Below are 13,005 nucleotides of genomic sequence, written 5' to 3'. Positions count from 1 at the left end.
AAGACCAGATTTCACAGTCCGTGACGTGTTTTTCATGGCTGTGAATCTGGTAGGGCCCTAGATATAGCCTACTTTTGCAGAGTTGAAGACTAGATGCCATGCATACCATTTTATTTTAATCCAATTCTCTCTCATCTTAAATTTTATTTTACTACAATCCTGTTGTTTAACACTGGGAATTTAAAACAGAACATCCCGGAGAGGTTAAATCATGTTCAATTTCTGAGACAGTGAAGGGTGGATTTCTGGAACCTCCTCTGTCCAGTATCTTAGCTAGAAGAGCCCATGTAAAGGGGTCCTCCTCACAAGGTGAGTGGGCTGTCAGGGCTGTGGTTCTAATGACAAATGACCAGACAAGAAATAAATTCTGTTCCCATCTGGTCATTAAAGAGGCAAGATCTACTCATGAAAAGCACTATATAAGAGCTAAGTATTATTACTACTAAGACATCAAACAACTTGCTATGAAAAGAGTTTTCAAAAGATATGGTTGATCATCTAGTTTTGAATTGTTACCACATACTTACAGCCTATCAAGAAAATATATATGTAACTTGCATTATTTAACAGACCAACCATAATAGCTCCAGTGTACCATGTAGATATGCATTTAATATCTTTTAAAAGTATGTATTTTGACTCATTAAGTAATAATGATGAGTGTAAATTCTCTTTAGTTCATGGATCATTAGCTCAAAAGAATATAATAGGGCTTTCCAGGACTAAGGTCTAATCATACCAATTTAGCTGCTATGCATAGCTATTAGGAGCTCAAAACCTGTATGCCTTGTATACCCAAAGCTCCTACTGAAGGCACCAGGAGTTGAGTATGTTGCAAGGAATGCAGGATGGAGCTCCATGCCTGTATGCTGACCTGTGCACATTTCTGTTCAACACAGATGCTGTACATGTGATGCAACACGTTAGGTTTTTGTTTTTTTTTATTTATTTTTTTTTTTATTTTCTGTATAAAAAAATTGATAGTAAGGGGGCAGGTAGTAGAAGTTTCTCCAAGAGGGGTACTAAACACTTGAACTTGTTTGCTAGCTCCAAATCTTTCCAAATCTAGGCTCAGACCACTTTCAGGACACTGCAAGCTTCAAATATTCTCCAAAAGTTTTTCCTTGGGGTGACAAGTATAAGGATAGCAGAAAGATTATGATTGAAGCTGCAAGGGAGATTACATTGGTTTTCATGGGGTTCAGTCAGATTTTTAAAAGAAATATTAAGATGTGTTTTTACAGAATGCATTTATAAATATTAGCTGTCATATACATCTAAATTTTCCTAAATAGCAAGTCTTTGTAATCTTGTAAACCTCTATGATTCTCAAAGTCATTTTTACTGCATTAACGTGTATTTGGAAGATTAAAAAACCATCACTTGTGATATGAACACCCTATTTAATCAAATTTCTATTTTTATTTTTTTTACTAATTAAAAGTAAACTTAGTTTTACTGCTCTTTCTGAAGTGCCAACAAAATCAGAACAAGACTGTTCCCGTGCTCAGAGTGCCTTTGACAATATAATTTTAACATCATCTGTTACCTACACCTCAGCCAACTCTTGCCTCCAGTTCAGACCTTAAGCTTATGTTCACCTATATAAAGCTCTTTGCAACATGCCTCAATGGAAAAGGACAGATATTCTGAGCCTCTGAGGGTTGAGGCTTCAGGAACTCTAGCACCTTTAATCACCATTTTTGGGGGGAATAGGGATTCACTCTTTTGAGGTGGATTGTAGGAAGTTACTGTTAGAAACAGTAGTCCTCTTTCAAAACGAGCAAGTGGTAGTAAAACAAAAGAAACAGTTTTGTATAATATACTGCATCTGAATATTTGTAAAAAGAAAAGGAGTACTTGTGGCACCTTAGAGACTAACCAATTTATTTGAGCATATGCTTTCGTGAGCTACAGCTGTAGCTCACGAAAGCTTATGCTCAAATAAATTGGTTAGTCTCTAAGGTGCCACAAGTACTCCTTTTCTTTTTGCGAATACAGACTAACACGGCTGTTACTCTGAAACCTGAATATTTGTGAAGCTCAGCAAGATAGACTTCCTTTGACTTAGTTACAGATAAAAAGAAAAAACTTCACATCCTATAAATTGGTCTCTTCTCTAACTATTCCCTAGGCAGCTTGACAAACACGCTCTAGCTGTTCCAAGACTTTTTTTGGGAGACTCCCAGAGATCTCTGTTAGAGTGGGTTATCTAGTTGCATGATTCAGATCATATGTTATAGTTCATCACTTTATCAAGGTGAGAGTACATCCGCATTTCCACAATAGAGTGTTTGATCAAACACTCCATCAGGAGGAAATGCAGAAGTCCTGGCCCTTGTCTAGACTAGGAAAAAGTGATTTCCCCCTGTCCCCCAAATGAGCAATCTTAACCTCAACTGTAAATACCAATGCAGACCTTTAGCAAGCATAGTAAAAGGTCTAACCTCTTTACACTCAGCGGTTTTGGGAATCTCATGTACAGGTATACAGATGAATTTTTAAACTTTTGTAATTCAGGTTTAACACTCAAAAAAACCTATAATGCTTGTTTAATATTAAGCATAAATTGCTAATAAACTGGATGCCAGTTCTACTTTTTAAACTTAAATTGAAACCTGAAGCAGTAGACTCAAATGTCAACTTAAAAAGTTATTTATATTTTAGGGGGAAAATTACATAGTGGATTGATAATCATTTGCAAAAAATAAAATTAAAAACATTTCAAATATATTTCTCAGTTTACTCCAAGTAAGAAACACCTTCAGCTTTTCAGACTACTCATCTGAGAAAAATAACTGGAGTGTTTCTTTGACATAAATAGGAGTTGTGCAACATTAACAATAAGGAGAATACAATCAATACCTGCATTTTTATATCACAGCTCTACACATTTATAGAAACATTTCACACATCTGTCATTGAAATATTTGTGTACTTGCATCCATTTTAAATTTTCCATCTTGATATTTAAAGAAAATAGCATTTCACCCTAGCTTTTCAAACTATTTACATATTAAAATACTGGAGTGAAGGAGTCAAACAGAGAAACCAGCATTAACATGTACTGGCAAAAAAAAATAAAAATAAAAAATTTTTAAAAAAATCTTTGTATTTCACATACCCCAACAATCCTTTTCATAGCATCCAACTTAGCAGAATCTTTATTACTTTCCAACATTTGCTTTAGGTCTTCATTCCTACAGTGGAAGTTAAGAAAAAAATGGATTAGAAAATTCAATACTGTAAATCAAAAGCATCGTTTTATGGTCCTATAAAACTGGTTTTAAAGAAGCAACAGTTAAGTCAGTACATGGGACAAATTTGTTGCTCAAACTATTAATTCTGTGATGAGCTGCCACTTATACAAGATAATGCTAGAAGTAACAATCAAAATCAAGCTCTGAAAGATGATTAGTATGTTACCATTACATCCAATTTGGGAAACAGTCTTTAGTTACATATTATTACTGCATTTTAGTAATAACGAATGCAAAGTGTTCCCCATCCCTTTTAAATTGTACCAACCATTGCTCTGAAAAATGACAGATTGATAGCTATGAAGAATTAAACCTTCTATAGCCAAAGTACTTGTTGAACTCTAGCAAAAGCACAAGATTCCTCATCACTAACCTGCCAGCAGGCCTCACCCTGGACTAATAGGCCCAGCTCAAGATGACAATAGTTCAAATTAATTAGTCACCAGCCTCTTTGCAAAAGTTGCCAATAAGGATGTTAATTAGCACCACATCTGATTGTCTGATGTTGACACCTCCTCTTCTAGGATCTATAATGACCACCACCTAATTTAAAATACTGTAGAAATGCCAGACTAATTTTCCCTCTGGTCTGGATTTCAACTGGAGACAAGCTCCCTTCTCCATTACCAAGTATCCAGCACCCTTCCAGACTCCACTGATTTGCAGTCCCCCTCCATCACCACACACACACCCTTCAGAAAATATGAGAAACATGCGAAGTTTTTATGAAAATTAACTCCTTGAAATCAAGTAGGTAGCATCGAGTGAATAAACCTCTTTCCAGAGAAACTCCTTGTGCTAAGGAGACACACAGAGGTGCCCAAGCATCAACTTCTGAACCAACGGGCCACTCAAATACCCAGACAGAATCATCTTCAATACACAAACAAAACCCCCTTTGACCACACACCCCTAGTTGTCACATAGCATCCCATAATAGAACCCATACAGGGCATCATCAAACAACTACAACCCATACTTGATGGGGACCACATCCTGAAAGAAATCTTTCCTGAACACTCACTTCTGGCCTTCAAACAAGCTCCCCACAGACCAGGACACACCAACTCAAAGTGGTACAACACCCTGCCAAAACAACAGGTGCAAAACCTGCAGACATATGTCCACTGCTACAATGATCAACATCTCCCACAGAACACCTTTCAAGATCCATGGATTTTACACATGCCTATCACAACATGTGGTACACCTCATCCAGTGCACTAAATGCCCCCTCAACAACAACTATGGGATGAAACCAGACAATCTCTATGGATGGGAAAATGATAAAACACAAAAACATCCTATCACCTGTAAGTGAACATTTTTCACAAAGGAAACCTGCACAAAGCTTTCAAAAGACAAGCCTGGGCACTTAAATTCATTATTTATGGACTGAACAGAGACACTGGATTTATGACTTATTACAACAATCTGTAACCCACTGACCCACTTTTTTTGTCCTGACTGCAGAGGTGTTAACAGGCCACCCTACCTTGAATGATCCCTTAGGATATGTGCTAACTACTTATGCAAAATTATCTGTTCCAGCATGCTTTTTGTTGTGAGGCAGGGAGTACCTCTCCCAAAGAAGAGCTCCCTGTGGCTCAAAGGCTGGTCTCTCTCACCAACAGATGTTGGTCTAATAAAAATTATTATCTCACCCATCTTGTCTCGTTAATATCCTGGCACCAACATGGCTACAATTACACTGCATGCCTCTGAATGAGACAGTTACTAAGGATTATCAAGAAGTGAATATGTCAGGCCCTAGCAGAACAAAGGGGTAGCTACAACCTAGGTGAAAGCAGCTCTCGCCTTTCTCTTCTAGAGACCTGGAGCGTAAAATTTCACAGAAGAGGAACAAAGGAACAGAAGTATAGGTACAGTCCTTTAAAACCACAAACTGAGAGGTTCGACAAAGGGGAACACAAAGTGGCACGTTTCAGAAGGAGAGGGAGCTTTTTGATTGTTGGACCAGACAAAGCTGAAGAAAGCTAGCTGTAGGGATCAGGGAGGAGACTCCATGATTTGAAGGAGCTGGTGGATTGCAGACCAGAAAAGGGGACTTGGAACACTGAAAAAAAATTGACCCAAATCCCAAAAAACACTGAAGAGTGTTGAGGAAACTGAGGCAGGGAATTATGTGCAGGTATTCCTTATTTTGCTTACATCTCTCTTTTGTGCAGTCTCAAGTAAACTGATTGTTTCAGAAATCTTTCTACAAAGTCTGTATTTGTTTCAAATATCATGCTTCCCCTGCAGGGATAAACTGTAAACCAGAGTGCTCACAAAGATGGAGCTCTGGGAAAGGGTGTTCTTAAAATTATTGAGGCTCAGCATTTGTCTTGTGTAATTGAACCGTGGAGTCCCACTTCAGAGAAGGGCACAGACTGTGTAACTTCTGTAGTGAGCCTGACACAAAGGGAAGAAACTGTGCTTTGAACCTACCCAGACCAGACTGAAAGGAAACTTAAAAGCACACTGATCCAGTGTTGAGATCCAAAAAGAGAAGCCTGGTGAGCTCTACCAGGGCTGTAACGGAAGTACTATAGGAGTTGTCCAACTATAAAAATCCATGTGCATAGACTCTAAAGGCCCCAGAAGCTGAAAAACCTTTCAGCCATGAAAGTTATCTTCCTACTGCTTACTTTTGTCAATCACACACTTTTTTGCAATGCTATGCACACAGCTGTCAGGGTTCCTTCTCCACTCTGAACTCTAGGGTACAGATGTGGGGACCAGCATGAAAGACCCCCTAAGCTTATTTGTACCAGCTTAGGTTAAAACTTCCCCAAGGCACAAATTCTTTGCTCTTGGACGGTACGCTGCCAGCACCAAGTGATTTAACAAAGAATCAGGGAAAGGACCACTTGGAGTTCCTATTCTCCCAAAATATCCCCCCAAACCCTTACACCCCCTTTCCTGGGGAGGCTTGAGAATACTATCCTAACCAATTGGCTACAGAGTGATCACAGACCCAAACCCCTTGGTCTTAGGACAATAGAGAAATCAGTCAGGTTCTTAAAAGAAGGATTTTATTTTAAAAAGGTAAAAATCACCTCTGTAAAATCAGGATGGAAAATAACTTTACAGGGTAACAAAAGATTCAAAAATACAGCAGAACTTCCCTTAGGCTTAGTTTCAAAGTTACAAAAAACAGGAATAAACCTCCCCCCAGCAAAGGAAAAATTCACAAGCAGAACAAAAGATAAAAGCCAGGCAAGGCATGTTAGATTATTTAAATTTTTGTAATATGAGAGACTTTTAGGATGGTTTATAGGAGAAGGCGTTTTCTGACCTGATGCTTCTCTGCTTCCTAAGAGAACACACACACAAAAAGGCCTTTCCTCCTCCTCCCCACAAGATTTGAAAGTATCTTCTTTCCCCATTGGTCCTTTTGGTCAGGTGCCAACCAGGTTATTTGAGCTTCTTAACCCCTTACAGGTAAGGAGGAATTCTAGGCTACCCTTAGCTGTATGGTTATGACACCAGTGAAAGTGATGGATATGGACTGTGACAACAGTGGTGAAAGCACATCAAGAAGAGATCCAGTTGGATAGTGTGGGTCTCAGAATAATGACTATTTATTTTGTGGAGAGAAAAATAAGTATGGACTAGAAAGAATTAACCTGGGTGATAACCAACATTATTCTTATTAAGGTCATCCTTGGTCTGCTCTTCAATATATGTAGTTACAGTTCCTTGATCTCCACTGCTGTCAACTATTCTACTGTCCAACAGCAATAAAACATGCCATAAGACCATGCTACAAAACTGGTTCTGTATGGGGGAATGAGTGTCAACCTACTGAATGCCTAACACCACTTCCAGCGAGAGGGATGGCTGAGGACTGGCAAAGGGGACTCCCACACACGCTACCTGTGGGTCGAGCCACCACAGGAGGAAGTCGAGGACCGGAGAAGGCAGAGTCATGACCTTGTCCAAACTGTCCCAACCCGGCCGATACACTGAGGCTAACCACGATCGGAGCAGCCTGAGTCTGAGTCTTGCATGTTGCACCGCATAGGTACAAGGAGGCAATTCCTTGCTGTGGTGGTGGGGAACTGCCTGAGACCTTGAATGATGTTGCCCAGGGCCCAGAACCTTGATTCCAGGAGGTATGCCCTGGTCTGCATCGAGACCAGTGCCACCCCTAATAAATTCTATCCACAGCGTCGATTTCCGCACGTTCAGGAGAAGGTCCAGTTCATCGAAGGTTGTTCTTATGAAGTCAACTTGTTCTTCCACTTGAGCCCTGGAGCAGCCCTGGATCAGACAGTCGTCGAGGTACGGAAAAAACTGTGCCTGCCACCTGCGCAGAAACGCGGCCACAACTGCCATATGCTTGGTAAACACACGCGGCACTGCTGAAAGGCCAAACGGGAGGACTAGGAAGTGGTAATGCCTGCAGCTGACCACCAACCTGAGGTACCTTCTGTGGGACAGTGTGATTACTATATGAAGGTATCCCCCCTTCAAGTCAAGGGTGGTGTACCAGTCCCCTGGATCCAAGGAAGTGATAATGGAGGCCAAAGAGACCATGCGGAACTTGAGTTTCTTCATGAACTTGTTGAACTCTCGCAGGTCTAGGATGGGCCTGAGCCTGCCTTTGGCTTTCAGCATTAGGAAACACCAGGAATAAAAGAAAAGGAAGGGGACAGACGGGATGAAAAGGTAAGGTGGGATGGATCCAGTCTTTGCATTGGTGCGCCATCCTTGTGCGCACCTTCAAAAGGCCTGTTTTTGGCCTGAGAACGGTTTAGACTGGCCAGAGCCCAGGCCAGAGGAAGGATGAGGTCTCTTTCTAGAGTCTCCTGCATGAACCCTCCTGCCTATTCTGAGGCTGGTAACTCCTCGGCGGGGGCTGTGGTTAAAAATGCCTCCGCTGGTTGGCAGGGGTGTGAAGGCAAAGGAACTTTAGAGTGGCCCTAGAGTCCTTGAGGCTGTGGAGGCAAGAGTTAGTCTTTTCTGAAAATAAAGTCTGACCCTCAAAGGGGAGGTCTTGGCTGGTCTGCTGGACCTCATACGGGAGGCCAGAGACCTGCAGCCAGGAACTCCTCCTCACGGTCACTCCATTCACCATGGTCGGGAAGCCGCACCTGCTGCATCCAAAGCTGCTTGCAGAGATGCCCAGGAAATTAGTTTACCCTCCTCTACTAGCGCGGAAAACTGCGCGAGAGTCCGGGGGCAGGAGTTCGGTAAGCTTTGCCAAGGCTCCACATGTACACGGAGTTGCAACCCCCCTTTCGAGTAAACCTGTCTCCTGAAAAGGTCCAACTTTTTGGACTCTCAACTTTTCAGGGAGGGCCCCTGGTATCCCTGGCACTCGTGCTGGTTGGACGCATCCACTACCAGGGAGTCTGGCAGGGGGTGCATATATAGGTGTTCATACCCCCTTGAAGGGGACAAAGTATCTCTGCTCAGACCTTTTCACGGTGGGCGGCAACGAGGACAGGGTCTGCCACACTGTCTTAGTGGCTTCGCTGATGGTTTTGATCAGCAGCAGCGCGATACAGGATGGTCCAGGAGGGGAAAGGACAGCGACCATCGGGTCGGTCTCCTCCACTGCCTCTTCTGTTTTAATATTGGGGCTCTGGGCCACCCATCTCAGCAGTTGCTGTAAGACCCTGGTGTCCTCCAGGGCTGGAGCTGTTGATATGCCAGCCACCACCTCATCCAGGGAGAAGGAAGATGAGAGGCTGAGCAGGCTTGGCCCCTCTGGGGTCCCAAGGAGTGAAGACCTCCAGCGCCGCAGTCAGCACCATAGGCATTGGCGCCAACGCCGGTATGCAGGTCAGCTGAGTCACCAGTGAAATCCCCAAAGCCAAATGTGTGAGCAGTGGCCCGAAGGACACTGAGACCACCAATGCCCATGCTTTGATGACAGGCCCAAAGCATCCAGAATGGCCAGGGAGGAGCTTGCCAGTGGCCCGGCATCAGTGCTGGATAGAATTGGCGTTCTTGGTGGGAGTGGGACCTCCTGCTCCTACTGGAGTTCGATGACTCTGTTTCTGACTCTGAAGTCTCCATTCCTCCATGGTCGTCCCAACTGGAGTCCCTCTGTGCCAGTGATGGGTGCTGCAAACTGGTGGACCGAACAGCTCCACCACGTGGGTGGCTGGTGTGGGAGGCGATGCATCAGGGATGGTATGCATATTGCCACCATCACTGGATTGCCCATCGATTGCACTAGGGCCCAAATGGGTGCCAGCGACCTCTCCCATCTTGGAGGAGAGGCTGGTGCTGTAAGTGCCAGAAGGTCCCATGCAGCCTCAAATGCCTCTGGCATGGCGGGGGGGGGGGGGGGGGGGGGAGCTGCAAGTCTTCTTGGTGCTGGGCCAGTGAGTGATGAAGGTCCAGAATCGACTGGACCCCCACTGGGGCAGGAGTTGACATGACCCGTGGTGGTTGGGCACCAGAAGGAGGCTTACCAACCGCCTGATCCTTAGGCATGGTTGGGGAACATCCTCTGTCCGAACTCTTCTTTTTCTGGGGCCCCGGGGATTGAGAGCGGTAACCTCACAGAGGTCTGGATTCTGTGTGCAGAGCCTGGCAGTGCCGAGGGTCTCTTCCTTGGCACCGGCTCACGCGCTGAGATTGTCGGCACACTGCGCACCAAGGAAGCAGTGCTTGGGCTGGCTCCCCGGCACTGGGTTCTAACTGCGGCTGGAGCACTGCCTCCATGAGCAAAATCCGGAGGTGCTGATCTCGGTCCTTTAAGGTCCTAGGGTGGAACCCTCTTCAGATTTTACAAGCCCCCCAAAGGAAACTCCAGGGGGTGCCCAGGCCAACCCTATGAATACTGCTAGGGGAAAATCTTCTGACTCTCATGCATGCGGCATGCGCACACCTGATTGGAATTGACATGAACAAGTACTTAAAGAAGAACATGTCTTCTCTGCTGCATCTTGGGCGCTTTCTTATCTGGCAGAGACGCTTGGCAGCCGTGCATGGCATGTTCCTAAAAGCCACATCTGGTGAAGCACAAGGGACAAGCCGAAGCGCGATCGTTAAATTCACACAGAGCCTTGTACATTTCAGTTAAATACACCTTTTGCAACACTGCAATCACTTTCTCACTGACCCTAGCCAGGCACATATCGGCGCGAACAGTCAAAGCCTGGTGAATGTTGGGGGCGGGGGGCGCTCCACATAGGGAAAAGAGCATATGCTCTCTGCAAGGGTTGTGGTGCAGCATTCTATGGAAAAAATTCTAAAATTCTCCACTTTTCTACAGGTGGTGGTCATTCTAGCAGACATCTCACTGCTAAGGGAAAGCAGGGAAATGAGGGTACATCTTGTGGCTTCTGCCCAGCTCCCTATGCTGCTCGCCTATCTTCCGCTTTGGTCCCTGCACAAGTGATTGCCAAACAGCACAGGAAAGTTTCCTACAAGGGGGGAAGGAACAAATCTACTCTGCCATGGAACCTTTGGCAGAGGATTACTGAGTACCTCCAGGAAAATTTCCTGGAGATCTCTCTGGAGGATTCCCATGAGATCACAGCATGCATCAACACCCTGTTCCACTGTACTGATTAGCTACACAGGGAAATGTCCACTTCACAGAAACACAGCCAGCCTCCCACATTTCTATACCATGAACCCACCTCTGCACTACACAAACCATAGGCACTTACCAGGCGTCTCACCTCCTGCTTCTTGCTCCCCGGAAAGCAACTGCTGAGACTGGCTAGACCCCTCCAGAGTGCAGAACAGTTCCTGGCTGCTTGTCCCACTGGGCGATCCCGCCAGGAGTTGCACACCCTCATCTAACTCCACCTCTTCAACAATAACTTCATCCTCCGGGTTAGTTCCTCTTTCTGCTGCCTACATTCCCTCTGAAGCATCCATGGGGCTCTTGGGGATGGAGGTGGCGTCGTCACAGAGCATAGCATCCAGCTCCTTATAGAACTGACAGGTCTTAGGTGAAGCACCAGAGTGATGGTTTGCCTCCCTCACCTTATGGTACACCTGCCTCAGGACCTTTATCTTTGCTCTGCACTGTAGCATGTCCCAATCACAGCACTTTTCGCAAAAGCCTTGAGAAATGTGCCTGTAGGTATCTTAATTCCTATGGCTCAAGAGCAGCTGGGACTGCACAGCCTTCTCTTCCCATATACTGATCAGATCCAACAGCTCTGCAGTGCTCCAAGCAGGAGAGCATCTGCCATGGTCACCTTGGAAGATGCAATGAGACCTCTCCATGCTGAGCCAGCAGGAAACGGAATTTCAAAAATTCCCAGGGCTTCTGGGAGAGAGGGGGGGTGGCGGGTGGATCGTCATTTACATGCAGGACAGTGGAGTTCAAACCGCTGACCAGGGCAGTCACGATGGGCATTGTGGGACACCTCTTGGAAGCCAATTAAAGCAATGAAATCAAGTGTGGTGTCTACACTGGCACTTTGTTACGAAAAATGTAGAGGAAAAGATGTAAGTCTCTCATTGGGGTGGATGTATTCGTCACCCAAAACAGGCATTTTTCCTGATAAAAGTCACATCATAGTGTGTATTCATGCACTGGTCGACAAAAGGCAGTTTTTGGCGACAAAACTTGGTAGTGTAGACAAGGCCTTAGATATCATTTTACCCACTTTTGGCAAGGGAGATTCACTTTAACGCTTTAACTCAACAACAGTAGTTACTACTTTACAAGACAACAGCAGTTTAAGGAACCTGCCCCTCCTCCCTAAAGCAGCAGAATCATACAAACTTCACCCACTTAGTCAACAGAGAAATGCCTGTTGCAAGTTGTTCTTAAAACCAAAAACAGTATACTAGTCAGAAAAACTCCACCGAAATAAGAGCCTGGTAGCCAGTAGACAAAAACTGTACTAGCAGGAGATTATTTTTTGTCAGCTTCCACAGGAAGTCGTCACTTTTCAGAGAATTTAAGTGTTTTATGAAAAATGATTTACTATGAAAAATTAACAAGCCTAAAACAGATTTAACCCCTCACACCATAACTTTGAACAAACTGGAGTCTCTCATTTACCAACATGCTTATTCTAATGAAAAAGAAAACACGCTGTAAAAAAAGTTTTTCTGCTATTTAGCTGTATTTTCCAGTTGTCTGACTCACTGCAGCACCATTAAATAGCCACTTAATTTGGGGGACATCTTCATACTTGTGTACTTGATACACCAATAAGCCCCAGAATTCTTTTTAGGATGCATCAAAATCATTATGCAGCAAGCAAAGAACGTAGGACTGCAAGTTCTGGGGACACGAATGTGAGATTTGGGCTTGGAGAGTCCAGATATAGTAAATAGGAATGGCTGGGTCAAAGCTACAGAGGATGGCACGAACAGTATTTGTAGGGGGGCTAAATCATTCACAATTTAGCTGATCAGAGTCTGGTAGTATTCTCATGCACTGCTACCTCCACTGCAAACTTCTGTATTGCTGTGTAACATAACAATATCCTCTAGAAGTAGAAGTGCTCTGGACACAAACCAAATGAAAATATTCTAACATGCAACACAGAAAAGATACAAGCCAGTTCATAAATTCCATAAAAACTAACGATGAAGACTTCCTACTCCCCAAGTTTCTTTTTTCAATGTGGTGCTGCTTCATTCTTCAGAAACTTCAAAACATATATGGTATTTGATTAATTTATTTGGAAATGGTGTTTCTGTATTAACTGTTAAAATTAAGAAAAAACCAAGTAAGCCAATTTAAGTTCAAAATTGCTTATCTAGTTAGACTGCATTTTACATTTGCATTGAAATTGAGAGTGGG

At 43.9% G+C, this 13,005-nt stretch overlaps 1 protein-coding gene across 7 annotated transcripts in view; it reads right to left on the bottom strand.

The window, feature by feature from the left end:
• Positions 1-13,005, bottom strand: part of AP3B1 (adaptor related protein complex 3 subunit beta 1) — a 338,592-nt gene that overhangs the window by 291,267 nt on the left and 34,320 nt on the right. For 6 of the 7 annotated variants that reach the window (XR_006291016.1, XR_006291017.1, XM_037902963.2 and 3 more), the window contains exon 2: positions 3,125-3,200. Coding sequence is in view for 5 of the 7 variants with exons in the window: in XM_037902963.2 (XP_037758891.1) it covers positions 3,125-3,200 (76 nt within the window). In the remaining 2 variants the exon portion in view is untranslated. Of the gene's footprint in view, positions 1-3,124; positions 3,201-6,568; positions 6,573-13,005 lie in introns of all 7 variants that reach the window. The other variant, XM_043547051.1, reaches the window with a different exon arrangement.

This window comes from Chelonia mydas, chromosome 5 (assembly GCF_015237465.2).
Source record: "Chelonia mydas isolate rCheMyd1 chromosome 5, rCheMyd1.pri.v2, whole genome shotgun sequence".
Taxonomy (NCBI): Eukaryota; Metazoa; Chordata; order Testudines; family Cheloniidae; genus Chelonia; species Chelonia mydas.
This window is presented reverse-complemented; position numbering and strand designations above follow the sequence as displayed.